At 41.6% G+C, this 26,232-nt stretch overlaps 1 protein-coding gene and 1 non-coding gene across 2 annotated transcripts in view; both read right to left on the bottom strand.

Moving 5' to 3' along the window:
- NUDT15 (nudix hydrolase 15) overlaps positions 1–3,767 on the bottom strand; it is a 9,227-nt gene extending 5,460 nt beyond the window's left edge. The window contains exon 1 of the mRNA XM_007466442.1: positions 3,538–3,767. Within this exon, the coding sequence (XP_007466504.1) occupies positions 3,538–3,695 (158 nt within the window). The 5' untranslated portion in view covers positions 3,696–3,767. The remainder of the gene's footprint in view (positions 1–3,537) is intronic.
- A 950-nt stretch (positions 3,768–4,717) lies between these two features.
- On the bottom strand, positions 4,718–4,789 carry TRNAG-CCC (transfer RNA glycine (anticodon CCC)). Its single transcript has one exon. It is a non-coding gene; the product is annotated as a tRNA-Gly (tRNA).
- Between the last annotated feature and the right edge of the window lie 21,443 nt (positions 4,790–26,232).

The following is a 26,232-nucleotide window of genomic DNA, read 5'->3' on the forward strand; positions in this document are numbered from 1 at the left end:
GGGAAAGAGCTCTTGGGTTAACCTGAAATGTGTCCCATGGTGTTTAGGGATGCACGTGAATACACAAGGTAATGCTCGTTCCCACTTCAGGAATTTGGAAGGAAGGAGAGTGGCTAAAGCAGCCCACGATGGCTGAGCAGAGAAAATGGGCAGCAGTGAAAGCATCCTTCCCAACCTGTGTTTCCTTTGGGCCAAGCAGATGCTACAAGAGACTGCTGGGGGCCCCATCACAAAGAAAATGTAGCGTCCTGTGCTAACAGCAGGAGCTGGTGGCCAGCGTCACAAAAAGTCAGTCACCTACGTCAGGGAACTGTGCAGTGTAGAAATCCTTGTAGGACTTCCAACCAACCAATAAACACACCCTAAGAAAGAGAGCACGCAGACTATCCTGGTGGCGCAGTGGTTAAGAATTCTCCTGCCAATGCAGGGGACACGGGTTGGATCCCTGGTCCGGGAAGATGCCACATGCCTCAGAGCAACTAAGCCCGTGCGCCACAACTACTGACCTGTGCTCTAGAGCCCGCGCACCACAACGAAGAGTAGCCCCGCTCGCCGCAACTAGAGAAAACCCGCGCGCAGCAACAAAGACCCAACGCAGCCAAAAATAAATAAATTTTAAAACAAGAAAGAGAGCATGCCTGTGAATACTGCACCCAGAGGGCACATAACATAGATCACAGCAGCACCACTCAGGTAAAAGTTTTGCTCCCTCCCCTCCTTCCTCAACACACCAGAAAAAGAAACCAGAAACAGTGAGAAGAGGAGGTAGAGAAAGCAAAACAATAGCCCACACCTCCTTTCCCCACTACAAAGGAAAGCTAAATGCCTGGAAGAGGATCGTAATAACCAAAATATGATTTACTTTTATAATCAAGTGAAAGTGAGACAGGCTGGGACTGTGATCCTTTACTGCAGTGCTTGCACCTGGACTATCATCTCCTCTCCTTGAACAACAGAATACAAAGAAACTCTAAGGGACGATGAAAACTAACTGCACCCATGTCCAGTTGGGGCAAACTGTGAACAAAGATACAAAAAGGCCAAAACCCAACTGCCACTTTTGAGGTGCCAGGAGCAAAACCAGGGTACCACACACGACACAGGCACCCGGCACCACCAAGGGGGTGGAGAGATCACCTAAGCCACCCCTCCAGCCCAAAGCACCTATCCACTCCCACCCTCACCCCGTTTAAGGGACCAGCTCGCCTGCCTCAGAGAGCGAGCAAGGGCACCTGTTACTTGTTCCCTCTCATGCTGTAGCATGAGTCCCAATAAAGTCCTGCCTGAATTCTTTTGTCTCACGTCTTATCAATTTCTATTGATTAAAGAGTTCAAGAACCCAGGTTGGTAACAAGAGCAAAACAATTGAATTTGCAGAAAACGTCATGGAGAAGCAGAGAAGGGAAAGACAAATCATATTTGAAGACAATGAAAAGAGAAAATAAAGCTACTTCCTTCCTGTTTGTTTCCCATCGATTTAGCCCACTCAGTTTACCAGTTATACAAAGATAAGTGAAAGCACACATGTGAAGAGCTTAGCATAACACCTAGCACTTAGTAAAAAGGTCATTAAACTTTAATTTTGGCCATTATCATTCAGTATGAGTCAAGACTCCAACACTGTCTTGTGTTACTGTTAGGACAGCTATCTCGAACCACTACTCTAGAAATTACACATTCTAAATAGTGCTTAATTTGTGATCTAACTTTGGCTAATGCTCCCCCGCCCCCCAAACTGACAAAGTACAATATGGTGTGCTTGTCTGGGCAATTTGATTCTTAATCTAGGCATTTCATTATTTATTAAGTGATAGCTTATCTTACTTATCTAAAAATGAGAAACTTATTGATGCTTTTAAAAATTCAGAAGACCATTCAAACAATTCCCTGTGCTAGAAGATAAGAATTCCATATTCTATAAAGATCTAAGTCTGATTAAAAGGCACTAGGATCAAGCCTCTACTTCTAACAACCACTTTATAAGAAATACATGAATTAGAAGAATATAGTCATAATGTGAGAAATTCAAATGACCCATATTCAACATGGCATAGGAAAAAGGGGAGGGCGGGTATTGCTAGATTAAGAGGCTTAAAAAATGTATCAATCACATGCAACATGTGCCCTTCCTTTAATCTGAATTGGTACAAAACAGTAAAAAGACATTTTTCAAGACAACTGCAGAAAATGGTACAGACTGGGTAACAGATGCTATAAAGTATTTTAAGGTTTGAAAATGGTATTGTGGTTACTTCTTTTTAAAAGCCTATTACAGATAGATACTGAATTACTTAGGGGTGGTGTAATAAGATGCCCGCTTTCCTTTAAAATAGTTTAGAAAACAAGGGGTGTGTGTGTCTGTTTGCCGGGAGGGAGGAGCAGTAAAGACGAAACAAGAACGAACTGAGTAATGGGTACATGAGGATTCACTGACTATTCTATTTTTAAGTATGTTTGAAATTTTCCATACAAAAGGAAAAACAAGCTCTGTGTCTTGAACGCTTTATTCTCACTTTGAGATAGATCATCTACCAGAGCGCTTGCACCTGGACAAAGGCAGAGGCTTAAAAAATAACTGCATGCACGCGCAGTTGGGACAATTATAAACAAGCTATAAAAAGGCCACAAACCAACTGCCATTTCCGAGTTGCTGAGAGCAAAGCAGGGTACCACGCATGATTCCCACACACACCAAGGGGTTAGGCGGGCCACCTAAGCTGCGCCTCCTGCACAGCCCGCAGATCCATTCCTATTCTCACCCCATTTAAGGAACCAGCCCACCACCACGTCCCCTCCAGGGGAGCCGAGCAAGGGCACCTGTGTCTTGTTCTCGCTCCCTCTTGCTATAGCACGAGCCCCAATAAAGCTTCGCCTAAATTCCTCATCTGGCATCTTATCAATTTCTATTGATTAAAGAGTCCAAGAGTCAGGGTGAATCCACCTTCTACCACAATCGCAGCCTTTTTACACCCTTGTGTAGAACTAACTTTCTTTGTCGGTCTGACACATCATCAAACCACAATATGCCAAAGCAGAGAGGGACCTTAAGAAGTGCATCATCTAACTTCCCCATTTTAAAAAGAGAAACTGAGGCCTCGAGTTTCAGTCGCCCATTCACTTGGTTAGAGCGCAACTAAACTTACTGGAGCAGGAAACACGAAATATATCCATGTGCGTTTAAATCACCAGCAAACCGTGCAAAAGCCTTAACTGACAGAACTACATTGACCGCGGCCTATAAACACCAACTTCCGGTCTCTCAAAGTGCGAGCAGTAAGAAAAACACAACTCACCAGCCAACTCCCAGCCGCGTCAGGTCTCGCGAGGAGCTGATGGCGCAGGCGCAGCTCACACGGGAACGAGGAAATCTCTCCTTTAGCCATACCCAGCGCAGTGCCCCCTCCCGGCCCGAGAGGAGAAAAGAGGAACTCGCGAGAAACGACGCAGCGTCGGCACGCACGCACGGACGCACGCAGTGAGCGAGGTCGCCCTTCCCGTGCACGTAACCCTTCCCCCGTCCGCGAGGCGGCTGCTTACCCGAACTCCAAGTGGCCCCCGGGAAGTTGGAATTTGCCGGCTCCAAATGACCCTTTCCTTCTCCCCAGGAGGACGCAGCGAGGATGCCTGCAGCTGGTCACCACTACTCCTACCCCGACTCCTGGGCGCTGCCCCCGCGCCTCCGCCCTGGCCGTCATAGCGCGAGAGGACCTCGCTGTCCGCGGCCGGAAGTGACGTTCGCTTTGCCCCGCCCCCGGGGCTGCCGCCAATCTCCCTGAGCAGGTGAGGGACCGTAAGTCACTGTGGGACCCCCCTGGGCTTCCGCCGCTTTTCCTTTGTGCTTGGTGTCTCTCCCGCATCTACGGGTCCAAACTTGTGAAGATTGTTTCCTCCCGAGAGACTTTGTGGCCACAGTTTGGCTTTAACTAATGCTGTTTGCTGTTGGGCTTTCAACATTATTTACCTACTCAGATTCCTCTATGCACTTACTTTTATAAACCTCTGTGTCTTTGCACATCTTTTTTTTTTTTTTAATAAATGAGCTTCACCACAGTAAACTCATTCCACTATAGCTCAAATCAGTGTGGTACCGGAGCAAGGACAAATAGTATAGAAATATCCTGGTATGAATAACTGAGTATTAACAAATCATGGGAAGAAAAGCACTAATCAGTTATGCTGGGACGAATTAGTTACCTATTTAGGAGGAAAAATAGACGCTGTTCCAGTTGTTTGCTTGCCATGCACCAACAAAAAAATCCCAACTGAATCAGAGTTGTAATGAAAACAAACTAAAAACAAATGACTGGTTTCTGGTTGGAGACTTTTTAAAAAACTTAATGTAAATTAAGTTTTACTTCTAAAATAATGTGCACATAATTTTTAAAAGTCAAATGGTACAAAAACTGTAAGAACAACCACCTTACTTTCTAGTCATGTTTCCATTGACTTTTTTTTTTTTTTTTTTGCGGTACGCGGGCCTCTCACTGTTGTGGCCTCTCCCGTTGCGGAGCACAGGCTCCAGACACGCAGGCTCAGCGGCCATGGCTCACAGGCCCTGCCGCTCCGCCTGCTGTGGGATCTTCCCGAACCGGGGCACGAACCCGTGTCCCCTGCATCAGCAGGTGGACTCTCAACCACTGCGCCACCAGGGAAGCCCTCCATTCACTTTTAACTTTTTGTTTGGGGGTGTTTTGGGTCCCGGCATGCCGGGTCTTAGTTCCCGGACCAGGGATCAAACCTGTGCCCCTGCATTGGGAGTGCAGAGTCTTAACCACTGGACCACCAGGGAAGTCCCTACTTTTAACTCTTTGAACTGTTATTTCTGATATTTGCTTATATATTTTAAAGTAATATGCTTATTCTGCATGTCACAGTAAATGAAGACTGATTAAACATTTTTATAGCATTTCTCCTTCCACCCAGAAACTCAACAGTCTTCAATGTGGTGTGCACCACAAAAATACTCCATGATATTTTCCCAAATAAAAATTGGCAACATATGAAAAGGATAATACATCACGACTGAATGGGGTTATTCCCAGAAATACAAGTCTGGCTTGAAATTTGAAAACTCAATCTATGTAATTCACCATACTGAAAGAGGGAGAAAGGAAACACATATTATCATTTTAATAGATATAGAAAATAATTTGATAAAATTCAGTACTCATTCAAGATTTAAAAAAAAGCAAACTAGAAATAAAAGGGAATTAACAACCTTAGGTAAGGTATCTACAAAGACCTACAGCTAACATCATATTTAATGATTGTTAGGGCTGAATCATGTCCCCCCAAAATTCACATTTTGAAATCCTAACCCTCAATACCTCAGAATATAACTGTATTTGTAGACAGGATCTTTAAAAAGGTAATTAAGTTAAAATGAGGTCATTAGGATTAATCCTAATCCAATATGACTGGTGTCCTTAAAGAACAGGAGATTAAGACACAGACACAGATACAGACAGAAGACCATGTGAAAACAGGAAGAAGACAGCCATCTGCAAGACAGTGAGTGAGGCCTCAGAAAAAGCCAACCCCACTGACACCTTGATCTTAGAATTCTAGACTCTAGAGTTTGAGAGAATACATTTCTGTTGTTTAGGCCACCTAGCCTGTGGTACTCTGTTATGGCGGCCCCAGCAAACTAATACAACAGTGAATGACTAAGATTTGAGAGAAGCAAGGATAGCCACTCTCAGCACTTTTAGTCGTCATATTGCTGGAGGTTCTAGTTAAAACTAGAAAATCAAGAAAAATCACTAAAGGATAGTTAAACTGGAAAAGAAGTAGCTGACCTTATTCACAGACAATCCTAAGGAGTCCACAAAAAAAGCTACCAGAATAAGTGAGTTTAGCAAGTTCATAGGATTCAAGGTCAATATACAAAATCAGTTATATTTCTATATACTAGCAATGAATAATCAGAAAATTCTAAAATTACCATGAAAAATGGAAAATATAAAGTACTAGGGGCTTCATGGTGGCCCAGTGGTTAAGACTCTGCACTTCCAGTGCAGGGGGCGTGGGTTCGATCCCTGGTCAGGGAACTAAGATCCCACATGCTGTATGGTGTGGCCAAGAAGTAAATAAAATAAATGGACATGCTACTAAACAACATGTACTAGACAACAATGTGGTGTGCTCCAAGGACAAAGAACAAGATAAACTCAAAGGGCCAATATTGCCAGAACAAAGAGTTAGAGGACTCCTGTCACTGTCAGAATGTGACCATTGCACTGTTCCAGAGCCCTCCCAGGCAGCATGCCCTGTCCCTTTCCCATCCCATATAAGGAAAGATATTTGCCCTGTTCTTCTCCCGTTCCCCACACTGAAAGTATACATACTCTGCCCAGTCAGCAGATGACTTACAGGTTCCCTGGCTATAAAAATAGACCAGAAACCCATGCTCATGGTCGACTTTCCCTGGCTACCAGGAAGTCAGCCCACTGTTCTTGCAGCAACTCTTCTCTTGAATAAACTATATCTTCCTTACATTCTGCCTTGTGTCTGGAAGTTCTTTTCCAACCTGTGCTCGGACCACGATGAACAATAAATGTTTAAAAAAATTCTTTAAGTAAAATACTAAAGGGTAAATTTAGCAAAAGAGGTTCAAGACCTGTACACTGAAAACTATTAAAACTTACTGAGGGAAATTAAAGCAGATTTAAAGAAATGGGGAGAAATACTGTGATCATGAATCAGAAGACTCCATATTGTTAAGCTATCAATTTTCTTCAAATTGATTTGCATAAACTCAATGAAATCCTAACCATAATGCTAGAAGGCTTTTTTTTTCCAGTAGAAACTGACAGGCTGATTCTAAAATTTGTATGGAAATACAAAGGGCTAGAAAAATCAAAACAATTAAAAATTTTTGGAGGATTCATACCACCTGATTTCAGACTTAGGATAAAGCCACACTAATCAGGAGAGCATAGTACGGGTAAAAGCATAGACACATAAATCAATGGAAAAGAAGAGAAACCAGAAATAGACCTATGGATTTTTGGTTAATTGATTTTTGAAAAATTTTCAAAGGAAATTCAAGAGAAAAGATAGTCTTTTTTTTAAATAAATGGCGCTAGAACAATGTGACATGCAAATGTTAAAAAAAAAAAAAAGAGCCTTGATCTATACCTGGCACCATGTATAACAATTAAAATGGATTGTAGACCTACATAAAAACAGCTGAAAGTATAAATTTTCTAGAAGAAAATATAAGAGAAAAGCTTTGTGATTTGGGGTTAGGCATAAACTTCTTAGATATGACACCAAAGGCATGATCCATAAAAGAAAAATTGTTAAGTTGCCCTTCCTCACAATTTAAAATTTACTCTCTCTGAGAGACACTGCTATGGACTGAATTGTATCTCCCCACAGACTTACATGTTGAAGGCCTACCCCCCAATATATCTGATTATGGAGGCTTTAGGAGGTAATTAGATTTAGATGAGATCATGAAGGTGGGATCCTCATGATGGGATTAGTGACTTGATCAGAAGAGACCAGAGAGCTTGATCTCTTTCTCCCCACCATGTGCGGAAACAGCCAGAAGGTGGCAGTCTGCAAGCCAGAAAGAGAGCTCTCACCAGGTACTGAATCTGCTGGCATCTTGATCTTGGACATCTCAGCCTCCAGAGCTGTGAGAAATAACTGTGGGTTGTTTAAACCACCCAGTCTACAACATTTTATTACAGCTGCTGAGCTGCTAAGACAAAATATTTAAGAAAATGAAAAGACAAACTACAGGAGTGGGAGAAAATATTTGCAAAGCATATTTCTGCTAAAGGACTTGGATCTAGAATATGTAAGGAATCCTCAAAACCCACCAGTAAAGCAAACAAGTTAATAAGTAAATAGGGAAAAGAATTGAAAATATATTTCACCAAAAAGAAATATGGGTGGCAAATAAGCATGTGAAAAGACTCGAGTCATTAAAAACTTAAACTACACTGAGGTACCGGTACACATCCATTACAATGAATAAGATTAAAAAAACCAACAACAGAAAAACTGGTATTACTAAGTACTACTGTGGATACAGACTAGGTAGAACTCTCATACATTGTCGGTAAGAATGCAAAATGGTACAAACACTTCGGCAAACAATTTACTATTTCAATGTTAAGCATATGCTTATCACACAACTCAGCGGTTCCATTCTTAGATATTTACCCAAGAGAAATGAAAACTTATCTTCATTCAAACACCTGTATGCAAATGTTACAGAGGCTTTATTTATAATCACCAAAAACTGGAAACTCAAATGTTCTTCAACTGGTGAATGGATAAATCTACTAGAGTATGTTCATACAATGGAAAATGACTCAGCAACGCAAGGAGTGAACTTCTGATACACTTAACAACATGGATGAATCTCAATTGCATTATGCTAAGTGAAAGAAATCATATAAAAAGCTACCAGCTGTTTGGATCCATTTGTATGACATTCTGAAGGAGGTAAAACTATGGACACAGAAAACAGGTCACTATCTGCCTGGGGCTGAGGGTATAAGGAGGTTGACCACAGAAGGAAACGAGGGATTTTTTTGGGTGAAGCAACTGTCCTATGTCCCGATTGTGGTGGTGGTAACATGGCTATGTGTTTGTCAAAACTCAGAACTGTACATTAAATGGGTGAATTTTACTATATGTAATTAAATCTCAACAAATCTGAGTTGAAAAAAAAAAGAATAATGCACTGTGGACTTGAGAAAGGAAAAGTCAAGATGCCATTCAGCAGTGGTGAAATTCAAGACATCGCAGAGCTAAACTGCTCTTTTAACAATATCAGAAGTTGTCATCCTTGTGGGTGGAGTTGTGTAGATGATGATGTCTCCCAGAAAGCTAGCCTTAGGCTGGAGCTGAGGGGGGAGACAGGTTCCTCCTCTCACTGGGCCTTAGAGGATTCAAGGAGCCTGAGCTCTGGGGAGGTGGGGAGTGATGTTCACGGTCACAGGCATCTCCTGTGTTAAGGAGAGTAGGCTACTCCTAAAACATAGTAGGAAGTCCAGGGCTAAAAGGAGTGGGTAGGTAAGGACATTGACATTCAGAAGTCACATTTAGTAGACAGTTAAAAGTTTTCCTTTACTACATTGTAATTCCATTTTGCTATCCTGAAACCTTCCATAAAGTCTAGTTATATGTTACAGCCTGGTCTTAACTTGCTTTGAAGGGTTGTGACGGGCCTGGGTTTACCCTCCCATGAAGGAGTGGAAAAAGAAAGGCATAGGGCCAGAGAGCTTTGAGGTCAAGGAGAATGTCTTTGATCTCACTGCCCCGTGTACTCAGAACAGTGATTAACACCTGAGTGCCCTATAAATGAATACTTGAACGAAAGCTTCACTCCTCATTATCATTTAAGCAAACTAGAAAACAACTTCTCTTAAAATCTTTATGCTGATTTATGTGAAATACAAATGGTTATGAAAGGAAAAAGGCACCGAGCTGATGATGTTTAGGACTCCTACAAGAGAAACATAAATCAACCCACATAGATGTTACTTATTCTAATTAGAGAATCCACACACCAAAATTCCTTTCTGCAGGACCCCCAACCAGTTGAACAAGGTATACCAGTAGTTATTGCAACATTAGAATCCGACAGAGCTTTCTATCACCACATCTCCTCCTAGTTTATCCAGATTGCCAGCTGAAGGGTAGGGCACTCAGGCCCAGGGGCCCCTCCCCTGCCCAATTCCGGGACTTTACCAGGAGAGCACCCTTCTCCTCCTGCCTATCCACATGGAAATATTGCACTCAGCCTGGAGGGTTCCCAAAGTGATTATTTTGTCAAGCTTCAGTACATCATTTTTTTTTTTTCCCCCCCACTGCGCGGCATGTGGGATCTTAATTCCCTGATGAGGGATCAGACCCGCGCCCCCTGCATTGGAAGCACAGAGTCTTAACCACTGGACTTCCAGGGAAGTCCCAATACATCCTTGTTTTAATGAAAGCCTGTTTAATTTATTTTCCATACCTCTTCTATTTATTTATTATAATTGAATCAGCTTTTTACCAGAAGGTTATCTGATCTTACTTCACAATTTATACTTAGGCTGAGAATATTCCTAGCAATGAATTAGGAAGTAGACCCTCCTTTATTTTCTGAAAAAAAAAATCTAACTAATAACAGGGCATAAGATGGAATGATACAGTTAAAGTAATGCTTTTTCCACTTTGCTTCACCCGTAACTCCTACTCAGGAGCTTGATTTGGAAGAGAGAGCCCACTGTAGCTGGATCAAGTCCTTCACCCCGCCCTGCCCTAGACAGCCCTGTGCTGATTGGATGTCCTTAGTTCTTATCCCACACCCTTACGTAGTATGGTATGGTATGTACTGCAGAAGAATCACAAATATAACTCACTGCAACTCAGACGTGCAAAAATAATGACTTTCTTTCCCTCCCTTCCCTCCCTCTTTCTCTCTTCCTTCTTCCCTCCCTCCCTCCCTTTCCCCCTCTCTCTCTTACATTTTTCTCCCCAAACCTTGCTACTAGTTAGGGTATGAGTCTGTGCAGAGTTCATTAAATGTTCAAAACAGTTCAGTCTAATAAATCTAATCAGTCTCTTTAAATCACGTTCAGGCTGTCTTAGTTTTTTTTTTTGGCTGCACCCCGCAGCATGTGTGGGATCTTAGTTCCCTGACCAGGGATTGAACCTGGGCCCCCTGAAGTGGAAACACAGAGCCCTAACCACTGGACTTCCAGGGAAGGCCCCAGGCTGTCTTAACTTAAACAACTGACCTCTCAGTCAGCTTTCTCTTCTTTATTTCCATGGAGGACGTCCAGATGTATGAGGTTGATGTGTGTGGTTTGTGCCATATTGTAACATTTTTGGAAGACAGTTTTCTTGAATCCATGTGGACTCAACGTGGTGCCCAGGGATCAGGCAGGCAAGAAATCTCAAGTGTCCGCACAGAGGAACCAAGGGTGACTAAGCCCCCTTCTCCCTATCATACAGTTACCATGTATACTTTGGTTCAGGGGACTCTTCAAGGCAATCTTCTCTCAAAGCCTTAAAGGGGAAGTGTGACAAGACTGGGGCAGGACAAAAGAATCCTCCTCCACCTTCACTCACTTCTTTCCTCTCTATTTACAACTATCCTCAAGGGACAGAAAGAGAAGGTTGCTACCTTCCATTCTTTACAATTTATGGACTAGCCCTAGTCTTTCAGATTCTTAAGGAAGAGGTAAAGATCTGATTTACAATATGCTGTAAAGCATAGTGACATACTTCATGATTCTATTTTGAATGTTAGAAACTGGATATTCCATTGGTCTATCTCTTTGCATTCCTTCTGTAACACACACTAATTTTGTCCCCACAAAATGAATGTATCAGGTGGATATTAGCCAGTGATAGATTAAAGATAGTATTAGCTAAATTCTTTGCTCTTCCTTCCATTGGGATGTGGAGTTTAATTTCCCTTCCTTTTTAGCTGGGGTAGCCTTAGTGACTTTCTTGACCAATAGAATGTAATAGAAATGATGTTCTGTGATTTCCCACGTGAGGTCGTAAGGATCCTTGAATTTTTTTTCCCCAGGCTCTTACACTGCTCACTGTAGAGAATGCTGGGCACCATGTGATAAGTCTGATTACCCTGCAACAAAAAGAGGCCACTTAGAGAGAGGGAGAGAGATGCTTGGCCATCCCTAGCTTTCCCAGTCATCCCAACACAGGCAACCAAATATGTGAGTGAAGAAGCCATCTCTGACATTTTAGCCCAAGCAGACATGACCTAGAGAACTGAAGAACCCAGCTGACAACCAGAACTGTGGGACTGACAACCAGAACTGTGGGACTGACAACCAGAACTGTGGGACTGACTAGATATTTTGAGGGACCCAGTGCTAAATGAAACTGTGGAGCCCTTTTTCAAAAATTGTTCTGAAGTTCAAGATGGTGACAACCCAAGAATTAAACCAGGCATGATTTAATGAGTACGGGACCCTTTTATTTTTGAGTCAGCATAGGTCACACACCTGTGAAGCCAGACCTTCTCCACATACATAAGCCACATAATGGCTTCTTCTGTTTGAAGCCATTCTAGCAAATCTCTAGCCTTTTGCGCCATCCTAGTCATTATAAATCAAGAAAAATTCCCTGCTGTGCCCTGTGCAAATTCCTTACCCACAAAACCATGTACATAGTAAAATGGCTGTGGTTTTATGCCACTAAGATTTCAGGTGGTTTTTTACATAGCATTATATTAGATACAGTTCCATTACAGAATGATATCTGTCTGTCCCAAATATTAACCTTTATGTGTATTTAACTAACAAAATACAAAATATTATGAAACCAGTTTGTAGCAATCATTAAAATGTTAGGCTGTGTTACAACACTGGATGACCCTTGAAAGCGTTATGCTAAGTGCAGGAAGCTAGACACAAAAAGCCACTTGTTGTATGACCCCACGTATATGGAATATCCATAAAAGAGAGATTCATAGAGACAGAAGATAGGCTACTGGTTACCTAGGGTTGGGGAAGGTTGAAGGGAAATGGGTAGTGATTACTAATGGGTAGTGACTACTTTTGTAGGCCATGAGAGTGTTCTGAAATTGATTGTTGCTCAGCACAACTCTGAATATACTAAAAACTATTGAATTATACTGTTTAAATGGATAAAATGTATAATATGTGAATTATATATCAATAAAGCTGTTATAAAATTGTTTGGCTGATGGGAATTCCCTGGTGGTCCAGTGGTTAGGACTCTGCACTTTCACTGCCGAGGGCCCGGGTTCAGTCCCTGGTTGGGGAACTAAGATCCCACAAGCCACACGGCATGGCCAAAAAAAAAAAAAAAAAAAAAACCTCTACTACTTTGTATTCAGACCACATGCTCTTCCAGCTTCTTTGAGTGTCACTCAAGAATCAGCTCTGATGCATATACCCTCTTCTGCCACTTTTACTCAACACAGTACTGGAAGACCTAGCCAGAGCATTTAGGCAAGAAAGAAGAAACATGGCATTCCAATTAGAAGGAAGAACTAAACTTATCTCTGTTCACAGATGACAGGATCTTATATGTAGAAAACCCTAAATATTCTATAAAAAAATGATTAGAACCAATAAATGAATTCAGAAAAGTTGTGGATACAAAATCAACGTGCAAAAATCACTTGTATATGAATACATTAAAAATGAACAATTTGAAAAGGAAATTAAGAAAATGACATTTATAATAGCATCAAACTTGAAACAACTATTTATTTAGCTAATGATTCTTAGGCTCGCTGGATGGCCATCTCAGCTGGTCTCTACTGGGCTGTCTCACACATCTGTTGTCAGGTGGTGGTTTGTCTAGTGGCTAGATGATTTAGGATGGCCTCACTCACTTGTCTGGTCATTAGATTAGCAGGCTGTTAGTTGGGATAAGAGGAGCAATGAACCACGTGTCGCTCATCCGGAAATGTAGCCTGGACTTGTTCTCGTGGCACATGATTCAAGAGCAGCAAAGGGACAAGCCCCAATGTGCAAGCACTTTTCAAGCTTGTCACATGTATTAATGTCTCATTGGCCAAAGCCAGCCACATGGCCAGCCAGTCTGATTTAAGAGTGGAGAAATAGTCTCCATTCCTTAATGGGAAGATCTGCCAAGTGACATTGCAAGGTGTTGATGCAGGGAGTAGATTGTGGCCATTTTCACAGTCTACCAGAGAGACCTTGGAAGAGTTAGCCAGCTCCAGTTTTCTCTTAAATAAAATGAGAAAAATGAGTACCTATAATTCCTGCAAGTGTTACTGAAAGGCTTAAATGGGACACAGTAAGTAGAGGATCTAGTGTAGTATATTCCGCACAGCAGGCACTCTACGTAGCTATGCGCTGAGCTCCTAATGCAAATGATGTTTTTCATCTTCTCTGCATTTTTCCAGTTCTCACCATCATAGTAATTGCTCAGTAAGTGAATACATTTTGTAAGGGATTGTATTATTATTCCCAGATATCCACTGATCCCTTCCTTGTAAAATGATTGTACACTTCTGCCTACTGCCATGTAGTGCATCCCTTGGAAGGAGTATAGGTTACTGCCTTATCACTAGGCTTAGCCATGTGTTTTTAACAACAACAACAACAACAACAACACAACAAAACCCCTCAAAAACCAAAAACAAACAAAAGGGAGATTACAATATGCCAGTTCTTAGCAGAAATGTTAAGAGCCATTGTTGTTTCCCACTAACTCACATAATACTTTCCTCTGCCATGAGAATGTCAGCTCCGGATAAAGAGCATTCCTTCAGCCCGGGTCTTAAAATGAGAAGAAAAATGGAGCAGAGCCACAGCTGACCTGCAGCCCCTCACATGTAACATGGATGAGAAATAAACTTGTAAGCCATTGAGATTTTGAGGGCTATTCGTTACTGCAACATGATCTAGCTAAATCAAATACATATTTCTAGTTCTTAGTTGTGTTGGAATAATGGATGTATCCTTATAGGTACTTCAAGTAAAGAAAAATTCTGTTTTAATTTAAAAATTTCTCATCTAGTTTCAAACTAGTATCATTCTGAGACTATTTATAATAATAGTTATTTAGTTATTTTCCCTTGGGTAGCTTGTCATGCAGATTTCCTAAAACGTGTGTCTTTCTCCCATTAAAAGTAGCAAGGTTTCTTGTAGCCTTGAATCTTCCTTCTTGTATGCTGTAGATCAATATCAATATTAACTCACACAGCTGGTGTTTTGCATGTTGTTTGCTTTCCTAACAACTTTCATTTTATTAAATTTATTATGTATTGATTCTTCACAATTACTGCACCACTGCTGAAATTACTAGAAATAATTTCTTTTGAAGCCTTATAATCCCTTTAGTTTGCAACCAATTTTTCCCTAAAAAAAGATATTCTGGGCTTGTGAGAAATCTAGAAGAGGCATAATATATTTCTACAGTTTTTTCTAAGAAAATCGAAGTCAGATATATACAATATAGAATACGCAGACATGAAGAAATGTACAAAGAGGAAAAACAAGTCTACCAGCCAGAGATAACTGTTAACATTTATGCTGTGTCTCTCTCCAGTCCCTCTCCTAAGATACGACTGGAAAATTAATAAGCATCTTATGTATCTACTGCTCCTTCTAACTTCATATAAAACATAGGATAGGGCTTCCCTGGTGGCACAGTGGTTGAGAGCCCGCCTGCCGATGCAGGGGACACGGGTTCGTGCCCCGGTCCGGGAAGATCCCACGTGCCGCGGAGCAGCTAGGCCCATGAGCCATGGCCGCAGAGCCCGTGCGTCCGGAGCCTGTGCTCCGCAATGGGAGAGGCCACAACAGTGAGAGGCCCGCGTACCGCAAAAAAAAAAAAACAAACGACATAGGATAAAATCAATACGGGCTTGAATTTCCATCTTTGAATTTAGATGAGTACTAGTTACACCCTCTTCTAATAGAGACAACTCTCTTTTTCTCTCTCCCTCTCTCTCTTCCATTTTAGTTACTGCTCAGCCTCTACTGTAGTACTTGAGAACTCATCTTGGAAGGAGGCATCCTCGGGTACAGTCCATTTCTGGAACAATGACTTTAGAAGTCGGGACAAAGGCACTTTGCAGAGCTTCTCTTGAGGGCATTGACTTTCAATCTCCTTTGTGCTCTATATCCTCACCTTATTTCTAACTATGGAGGTTTAAAGTATTACTGTTTTGCTCACCCGTTTCCCTTCCAAACTACAACTCTAGTAATAGGAAGTTCATTCCTACCCGTGTCCCCTGCATCGGCAGGCGGACTCTCAACCACTGCACCACCAGGGAAGCCCCCCATTCCTACTTTTAACTAATGTATTTCAGGAACTTGCTCTCTGCTAGAGAGAGTGCTGGGCCCTGGGGCGACAATGTAACAAGCTGCAGCTTGTCCATCCAGCTTTCAATCTAGAGATAAAACCTTAGTTTTCTCTTAAATGACTGAATGACTATTTATTCTACTGCACCGTTGGCTAATCCATAATCAGCCTTTCTCTGCTATCCCTTCCATCTCCTTGCCTTAACTGAAATCTGACTCTTCCTTAGGTCGGCACTTTCTCAGCCAAGGTCACAGCCAGCCTGGAGGGTGCATTCGGCAAATCTGAAAGACATGCCTTTGGGCTGATAAAGTCCACTGGGGCACAGTTTAGGGAATGATTCATCTAATGTGTCCCTTTCACTAGATTAAATGTTGACTGTTTATTCCCTTATACCCACTGTCCTCAGGAACCAGCATTAGGTTTTGTGTCTGCCTTCTTTCCACTGCTTCTTCTAGACCATTACTCCCTCACTCTCCTGCAAAAAAATCTCCTTTCCTACGGGTCATGTGTTGTCCCATCTGTCTTCAGGTCCCTGTCATATGCCCACCTTGGGGTTACACTCTATCATTCAATGAAGACTTTTATGCTTAACTCAGCCTTCTCTACCAAGTGTACCATCACCCTGCATGGATGACCCTCCAACATGCTGAATTCCTCATTTCCAATGGCCTTTCTCCACTTCCGCCACCCACTCCCACAGCCATACCCCGAATTTTGTAACCATTTGAAACTGTCCAGAATAAAGAATTTAAGAATTGATAAATGTGTAATGACCTGTAATTGTGTCCTTCCCTCCTCACCAGCCTAGTCAGGCTCCAACACTGGGGAGATGAAACCTGGGAGTGGGCAGGGTGTGGGCTGAGGTCTGGGGCTTATGCTAATAGTTGATGGTGGAGCAAAAGTGATGCTAAAAAAGCACCACTCTTTTATCACTTTATTGATGGGTCGTGGCTCTCACTGCCTTGCTTTCATGCTGCTTCCTCTAATATTTTTTCGTCATGTCTTAATATCTAATATTGTTGAACAATATCTAATACTGTTGGAGGATGTGTTCAGGGATAGCCCCCCCATCCTGCCGTCTTCCAGCTGTGCTCTTGTCCTTCCTTCCAGCCTACTGTTCAACCACCCTGACTATAGTTGTTCTTCCACCTCCTTGGCAACTCCAGTCCACTGACACCCCTCCCCTTTTTCCAATTAATCAGGCTTCTCCTCTTGGATTCTGTGGTCCTTTATTTCCATCACATTCTTACCAATTATCCTAAACTCCCTTGACCCACTGGCACTTCCTCATCTCAATTTGGCAAATCCCCAACCCTGAATGAAACCAACTGTATGCTTTCTCTGTGGTTTCTGGGGAAAATTACACAATAGGCAGACTGTTGTTAGTATATAGTCACCATCACCTACCTCAGATGGGTTCTTCTTAACACAGCCCAACCATCCTGCTGCATTTCTCAGTTGACTTGCTTTCCTGCAGTCCATGATGAAAGCTTCAAACCCTCTCCAGACTCTTTCAGATGTCTTTCTCCCCTTCTGCCTTATGTCCAGTAGACAACTTTGACTCCTCTTCCTCAGAGAAAATCCAAACTTTTGGACAGGACCTCACTCAGTTTTCTGGTACAAAACCTGCCACCCCCCTACTTCTGTATCCACTCTCTCAATGTTCCGTCTTGTGGCTTCAGAAGAGGCCAGTCCCTCCCCGAGGGGTGTAAGATCCTCTGTAACCTCTCCAGAAGCATGCTCTGTTATTTAATCCTTTTCTCTCCTGTATATTATTTAACCTCTTTCACTCACCTGAATTGTTCCCATCCAGTCTAAATATACTCAGATCTATTCCATTTAAAACCAACCAAACAAATACGAACAGAAAATAAAAGAGATAAATAGTCTAGATCATGGTCATTTAAAAAATATTTATTTTTGGCTGCGCTGGGTCTTCATTGCTGTGTGTGGGCTTTTTCTAGTTGTGGCGAGCGGGGGCTACTCTTCGTTGCGGTGCACGGGCTTCTCATTGTGGTGGCTTCTCTTGTTGTGAAGCATGGACTCCAGGCGCACGGGCTTCAGTAGTTGTGGCACATGGGCTTAGTTGCTCGCAGCATGTGGGATCTTCCCAGGCCAGGGCTCAAACCCGTGTCCCCAGTATTGACGGGCAGATTCTTAACCACCGTGCCACCAGGGAAGTCCCAATCATGGTCCTTTTTAACTGCTCTCATTAAACTGTTCTCCTCATTTCAAAGCACACATTTTAAATTTCTTTATTTTTGGCTGCATGGTGCAGCATGCGGGATCTTACTTCCCTGACCAGGGATCAAACCCGTGACCCCTGCATTGGAAGCATGGAGTCTTAACCATTGGACCGCCAGGGAAGTCCTAAAACATACATTTTAGTTTCAGTTATTTACTTGTTACTATGGCTATTTAGCTCATGCCTGCTCCTCCACATGAGAGGTAACGCTGTGTTGATTTTTTACTTGCCATTGTTTCCCCAGGTGCCCAGATCCACAGCTTCTAGAACAGACATTCAATCAATAGATATTTTGTGTTGAACTCCTTCATTCATTCAACATTTAAGTTTTGACCAGCTGCCAGGCACTGAATTAAGCACCAAAGATAAAAGTATAGACCTTGCCTCAGAGAGCTCAAGTCCAGTGAGAAAAAAAGATCAAACACCTCAGTGATTTCAATATAATGCTATATGTGCTATGAAAAGACATATACAACACAGGAGCTTCAGCCTCAGCCTGGGTGGGAGTGGGGAGTGAGAAAGGGCAGGGAGAGGCAGTTGGGAAAGTGTTCCGAGAAGAGTTGCCCATTGTAGAGTCCTAAAAGCCAACTAGGAGGCAGTTGCCCAGTGAGAGATGAGTAAGACAAGGAGCAGCATGTACACCGGCCCAGTGCCACGACCTTTAATTGCAATATATATATATATATATATATATTTTTTTTTTTGCGATACGCGGGCCTCTTACTGTTGTGGCCTCTCCCGTTGCGGAGCACAGGCTCCAGACGTGCAGGCTCTGCGGCCATGGCTCACAGGCCCAGCCGCTCCGCGGCATGTGGGATCTTCCCGGACCGGGGCACGAACCCGTGTCCCCTGCATCGGCAGGCAGACTCTCAACCACTGCGCCACAAGGGAAGCCCTTTTTTTGTTTATTTTAAATTGATCTTGCCCTTGAAGGGCTTGGTTTTTTGTTGTTATTGTTGTTTTTGTTTTGTGTTTTTGCTTTCTGGTTTTTTGGCCACAGGGCTTGAAGGATCTTAGTTCCCCGACCAGGGACTGAACCCGCACCCTCGACAGTGAAAGTGGCGTGGAGTCCTAACCACTGGACCTCCAGGGAATTCCCAAGTCTAGTTGATCTTTAACTGGTAACATTAGAATAGCTTCTCTCCAGGCCAGACAGTTAAATCTTCAGCTTGCCATCTTTCAACATTTATTAAAACCTCAAATGAGAGATAAATGATGTTCTAGGTCAAGAGATTAAAAGACCTACATTCAGTTCACCTCCTAATCCAGACTCCAAAATACATCCCTGCACTGGCCTGGGTATTTGGATTATCGTTGTATTATTCTCCCCACCTCCCCAACCTCTGTTTATTTTTGTTCTGTTTTTTTTTTTTTTAATATTTATTTATTATTTGGTTGCACTGGATCTTAGTTGCAGCAGGAGGTCTCCTTAGTTGTGGCTTGCCAGCTCTTTAGTTGCGGCACGCATGTGGGATCTAGTTCCCTGACCAGGGATCGAACCTGGGCTCCCTGCACCGGGAGTGTGGAGTCCTATCTGCTGTGCCACCAGGGAAGTCCCTACTTTTGTTCTGTTTTGTTTTTGTTTTTTAAGTTGAATTGACCTTTGAATTAAGGACTATAAGAAACAGCTCTGTGGGAGTACTAATGCTATACTTACTCTAAGGATATTGTCAAAAATGAGTTTCAAAAATAAGCAATAACCAGGGCTTCCCTGGTGGCGCAGTGGTTGGGAGTCCGCCTGCCGATGCAGGGGACACGGGTTCATGCCCCGGTCTGGGAAGATCCCACATGCTGTGGAGCGGCTGGGCCCGTGAGCCATGGCCGCTGAGCCTGCACGTCTGGAGCCTGTGCTCCGCAACGGGAGAGGCCACAGCAGTGAGAGGCCCACGTACCGCAAAAAAAAAAAAAAAAAAAAAAGCAATAACCAAAAACCCTCCACCAAATTCATAGAAAAAGAGATCAGATCTGTGATTATCAGAGGTGAGGAGTGGGGTGGAATAGGGGTAGGGGGAATTGGAGGAAGGTAGTTGAACAAACTTCCAGTTAAAGATAAATAAATACTAAGGATGTAATATACAATATGATGACGATAGTTAACACTGCTGTATGATGTACAGGAAAGACATTAAGAGAGTAGATATTAAGAGTTCTCATCACAAGATTTTTTTTTTTATTGTATCTATATGAGATGGTGATGTTAGCTAGACCTATTGTGGTATCATTTCACAATATATATAAATCAAACCATCATGCTCTACACTTAAACTTATACAGTTCCTTCTAGGCAGAAGGAATGACAATTGTCAAAAGCTCAAGGCAGAAACATGCCTGATGTATTCCAAGAAGAGCACAGAGGCCAGTGTGCTTGGGGTGGAAAAAACAAGAGAGAGTAACAGGAGATACAGTCTTATTGGTTATCAGGTCTAGACCCATGGCTTTGCAGGACATTTTGAAGAACTTTGGCTTTTACCCTAAGATTCAGAGAAGTGGCACGATCTAACTTATGATTTAAAGGACCATTTTGGCTGCTGGGAGCAAGGGTGTAGTTGGGATGCCAGTTAGGAAGCTGTTGCAATAATGCAAGTGAGGGTTAATAGTGGCTTGGACAGCAGTGGTATTAATGGAAGGATTGAGAAGTGGTTGGATTCTAGATATATTTCGAAGGTGGAGTCAACAGAATTTGCTGATGGTTTGGATATGCAAGAAAGTGTGGGATGTGAGCAATTGGAAAAGTATACTTGATATTAAGTTTCAAGAGGAGCAGGCTTGGGAAGGAAACTCAGGAGTTAAGTTTTGGACATGGTAAGTGTGAAATGTCTATTGTACACAGAAGTGGAGATGCTGAATGGGTGCTGAATAGGTGCTGAATATATGAGTTTAGATTCTGGGCCAAGAAAGAGCTGGCTTGGAGAGGGAGATGTGGGCATCATGATCATATTGATTATATTTAAAACTAAGAGGCTGAATGAGATCACCAAGGGCATGCGTGCATTTGGAAAAAGGGAATGGTACAAAACCTGAGTTTTGGTTGGAGAGATGTGGAGAAACCAACAAAGGAAACTAAGGAGATGCCAGAGAAATGGGAGGGAAACCAGTGGAACGTAGTATTCCAGAGACCTAGGGTACAGAGTGTTTCAAAGAGATTGATCAAATACTGCTGATAACCTGGTAAAGAGTACTGAGAAGTGACCCTTTGATTTAGCGATGTGGAGGTCAGAGGTGATCGTGATAAACGCAGTTTCAATGAAATGTAGAGGTGTGGGGAGGATCACCTTTGTGGGTACTAAAATCATGAAGAATTATCATTGGATGAGAGTGGGGAGGGAAACAGTGAACCAGGAACTAAAATCTTGAAGAAATAAGAGTGCATTAATCAGGGTAAAACACGGCTGTTATAACGGTGAAGTGGCTTAAACAATAAAAAAGTTTGTTCTTCTCATTTAACAGTTCCGATGTGAAACGTCTAGGCTGGTGGGGTACCTCTGATGTCTGGGGGGTCATCTAGGGATATAGGTTGCTTACAAGCAGTTGCTCTGTCAGGTTCTAGAGCATCGTCATGGTCAAAGAGAAGAGCATTGAGTGATCTGCTGAGATGTCTTCTGTTTACCATTTACTATCTTCATGGAGGCAATTTCTGCGATGTATCAATATTTTATTCCCTTTGGAGAAAATCTCCCAAACTTCAAGCCCACTCATGGGCCAGTTTCTACAGTTCCCTATCCTGTCTAATATGTGAAGATTCCTGTTAAATTCAGCACAAGGTGTGGATTGGGGATGTGGATCAACAGAGGACAGGCTACAGACATATTAAAGAGGAAAAAGAGAAGCAGATTTTTGTTCCAGGGTACAGCAGAGAGGAAATGTGGTATTGTGGGAAAAACTCTGCACTTGGAGTCAGAAAGTCTAGCTCTGAATGCTAACTCCATCACTTACTAGCTAAGAGGACAAGTTGTCATTTCTGTTAACTCAAAGGATGCTTCCCTATGTGTGTGAAAAACAATACCAGCTTCACCTAACACCTCAAGAAGGCCTTGTGATGGTCAAATGAGGTAAGGCATGAGAAATTATGTTGTAAGTTCCTACATAAACACAAATTCTTATTTTGTCATTATCATTTATGGCTTGACTAGTTTATTTCCTCCTGCAGCCGTTAAGTCTAGCAGATCCATGAGGCCAAAACTATTTTCATGATAATACAAAGATTTGTTTGGTTTGTTTTTACCTTGTGCTGATATCTGCAGTGTTGATCAAAAGCTATGGTGGTTAAAACTTTTAGAACTTAGTAAGAATCAAGGTTGTGGCACAAAACCATAACGATAGTCATTAGTCTTTTAATTCTTCACCATGACACACATTATTATTAAAAAAAGAAAGCACAAGCTTTGAGAACATCCTTGATGAAGCAGTAAAAACTATTAATTTCATTAAAACTCAACCCACGAGTACATGTCTTTTTAATATTCTGTGTGATGAAATGGGATGTGTTCATGAAGTGCTTTTTGCTGCAACGGGAGAATGATGGTTGTCTTGAGGAAAAGCAATTGTGGGAATGGGGCTGTGAGCTGAACTAGCAGCTTTTTTTTGTGGCTCATCAGTTTTACTTCAAGGAAGGAGTGATAGACAAACAGTGATTTTCAGATTTGGGTATTTCGTACATATTGTCTCAAAAATGAATGAAGTGAACCTGTCACTTCAAGGTAAACAACTGATACTCTTTGTTGTTAAAATTCTACAATTCAAGTTTTCAAATTAGAATTTTGGAAAACTTCTTATCTGCCACCCTGAGCTGGACAGCTTCCCAATATTTAAAGGCTTTTCTGATGAAATAAGTGATGATATTAACAAATGTCATTGTAAAAATATTTCATAATGAATACGTCAATATTTGCAAATGCTACATAGATCAGTGAACAAATACTTTTTCAAATGATCAATACATACCGGTAGAAAGTCATGCATGGGTAAAGATTCATTCAACATTTACAATAGATCAGTGGATTTCAAAATGACATGCTGAAAAGTTTGTTGATATAGTTTCAGATTCCACGTTGCAGCACATCTTTAAGAAACTACCACTTGTTGAGTTTCAGTAGTGTCAAAGACAAATATCCATAATTACCTGAAAAGGCTAGTAAAATACTCCCCTCTTACCCAACTACATATCTGTACCTATTTTCTTCATACACTTCAACCAAAACACATATTTCAGCAGACTGAATGCAGAAACAGATAGGAGAATCTTGCTGTTTCATGTCTTCTATTAAGCCAGCCATTAAAGAGATTTGCAAAAAATGTAAATGCCACTCTTCTCACTAATGTTTTTTGTTTTGGAAATAATTATTTTTCACAAAAAAGTACTCTATTTATGTTAACATGTAATAGGTCATTATAGTTATTTTTAAAGTAAATCTAAATTTTCTCAGTTAAATTAAAATTAAGATGGTAAACATTGATAGATATAACCACATCAACAAAGACTCTTTGGGATCCTCAACAACTTTAAGGGTGTAAAAGCATTCTGAGACCAAAAAGTTTGAGAATTGCTGGTTTAGTCTGCTTTGCATAGCTAGCCTAGATTCTTATAATGATTGTAAACTTACCTCCTTTGGAATTCTTGATCCTTATCAGGACCGGAGCCAAGGAGTTATGACTCACACCAGCTGGCACTGTTACTATTCATAGAAGATGGAGTGGACATTGGAGGCTTTCCCTTCACTTCTGTATCCTTCACTTAGGGTGCAATGGGCCGAAGAGTACAACAGCCCTTGACCATGGCCAGTAGCCAAAGGGAAGCCATTTTTCATGTTAATGAGATGGATTTCAAATTTTAAAACCGGCTGGAACTGTCTTATGGAGCGATTTTAGATAAGCTTTCCTAAACAAAGAAATAATTTAAAGGCTCATTTAGAATAGGATTTAGGTACAATTTTGATATCCCACACTCCAGTGAGAATTAATTAAGCCTCTTTTGTCCATTTTTCAATTGGATTGTTTGTCTTCTTTTTCCTTTTAGTGCACTAATTATACAAATGTGTTAGAGTTCTACAGGTCAATCTACAATAATTAAAATTAAATTTAAGGTCTGAGTGAATTTATTTTCAAATGCCTGCTCACATCAACTGATGAGTATTATTTCATTTATCAAAGTTAGATACAACCTCAGAAAGGTAACACAGAAGATGCAACAATTAATTCAGGTATATACTAGCTTCTATAGATTTGTATAGAAATGATACTCCTGTTTCATTTGATGCATAAATTCTATGAACAATTCCTGACCGATATATAGGATGGCTGCAAACCATTTCTTAACAATTTTTCCCAATGCCTGGATCACACTTTGAAACACTTTGGTTATAATGCACTTACCCAAGGCCTTGCAATGCCATGATGAAATGTTCTACTATTTATCAGAATAAGCTTTATAAAATTCTTGCTCAGATAATAAAAAGACAAGAAATTAAAATGACAAGTTTCCTTTACCAGTTAATTTCAAGATAAAATTCTTAAACTCAAAATTGATATTTACATTCAAATCAACAATCTGAAAATTATCCATGTGCCTGGCTAACCTGCTGTCTAATTTTAGATTAATTTCATTAATTAGGTCATTGACTTATTCAGTGAACATTTATTGAGTGTCTAAAATATGTAATTGACTCATAAAGGTCCTATGGTAATGAAAAAGACAAAACCCTCGTGCTTATGTTCTATATTCTAAGCATAATCATGTAATTCCTAAGTGGTTTATTTATTTGGAAACTTAGGACCTACAAATAAGAGTAATGATAACAGGGATTTCCCTGGTGGTCCAGTGGTTAAGACTCTGAGCTCCCACTGCAGGGGGCATGGGTTCGATCCCTGGTAAGGGAATTAAGATCCTGCATACTGCATGGTGTGGCCAAAAATAATAATAATAACAATGACAACAATAATAAGTAATATATTTTGAGAGCTATGTGCCAAGCACTGTTATAAATGCTAAATATTTATGAATTTATTTGGCCCTCATGACAATCCTCTGAAGTAGGTACTCAGCAGTCATCCTCAGCTTGTCAATGAAGACACTGAGGCACAGAGAAGTTAATGTCCAGCATCACATGGATTTTTTTTTTTTAACATCTTAATTGGCATCACATGGACACTAATGGTAGAGCTGAAATTGTAGCCCAGGTTGTCTGGCTTTGTAGTCCATGCTCTTCACTACTACACTGCTCTGCTTGGATGGGCACTAAATGAATGAATAAATGAATGAATATCTAGTTTAGCCCTGGTACATAGCCAAGAATTGCATACCTAAACCTGGCCAGCAATCTTGCAAATGCATACCTCAACTAATAAGAGCCTCAGGCCTGTCATAGCGACTAGCATCATGGCCAGAGGATGGACAGTATGCTCTACTTTCAGTTGGCACTGTCATGTTTGCACAGGAAAGAGAACTCATTTTCTATATTCAATACCTGTCTCCGCCTAGGTGTGCCATTCTCCTTGGACAATGTCTCTCAGGAGTGGTGCATTTTTTTCTCTGCCAGATCACAGGGCAGGCTGGTCAGGAAAAAGAATGATCATTTGTCACATGTAATACTTTGGTGTAGCTTTTCCGAATTTGTTAAAGAAACAAGGGAGAGCTAGCAGGGGTCTGGAAAGCCTTGGATTTGAGGAAACAACTTTAGTTTATCCTGTGTTGGTTGTTGGGGGAATAAGGGATAATTTATGGTGGTTTACAGAATGGGAGCACTTTAGTACCAGAAGGGACCCCAGAGGATACCTAGTCCATTCTCTCATGTTACACATAAGAATCTGAAGCATAAGGTGGTTACTTGACTGCCCCAAGGTTACATTGCTAGGTAATGGGAAAAATCTGTTACCATGGCCAGATCCTCCCCTCCCCTGCATCTTAAAAAATTACTTTCTGCTCTTTGGAGTCCTAGTACAACTTAACAGAAGACAAAGATCACTATGGCAGATACTCCCTTGGAAGATTTTATTTTCCTACACTCAAAGAAACACATGAGAAACAGCCATTCTAGTGAGCTAAGCTGGTTTCAAAAGTGTATTATTATTTTTTTTTTCGGTACGCGGGCCTCTCACCGTTGTGGCCTCTCCCGTTGTGGAGCACAGGCTCCGGACGCGCAGGCTCAGCGGCCATGGCTCACGGGCCCAGCCGCTCCGCGGCATGTGGGATCTTCCTGGAC

Source organism: Lipotes vexillifer, unplaced genomic scaffold (assembly GCF_000442215.2).
Source record: "Lipotes vexillifer unplaced genomic scaffold, Lipotes_vexillifer_v1.1 scaffold384, whole genome shotgun sequence".
NCBI lineage: Eukaryota > Metazoa > Chordata > Mammalia > Artiodactyla > Lipotidae > Lipotes > Lipotes vexillifer.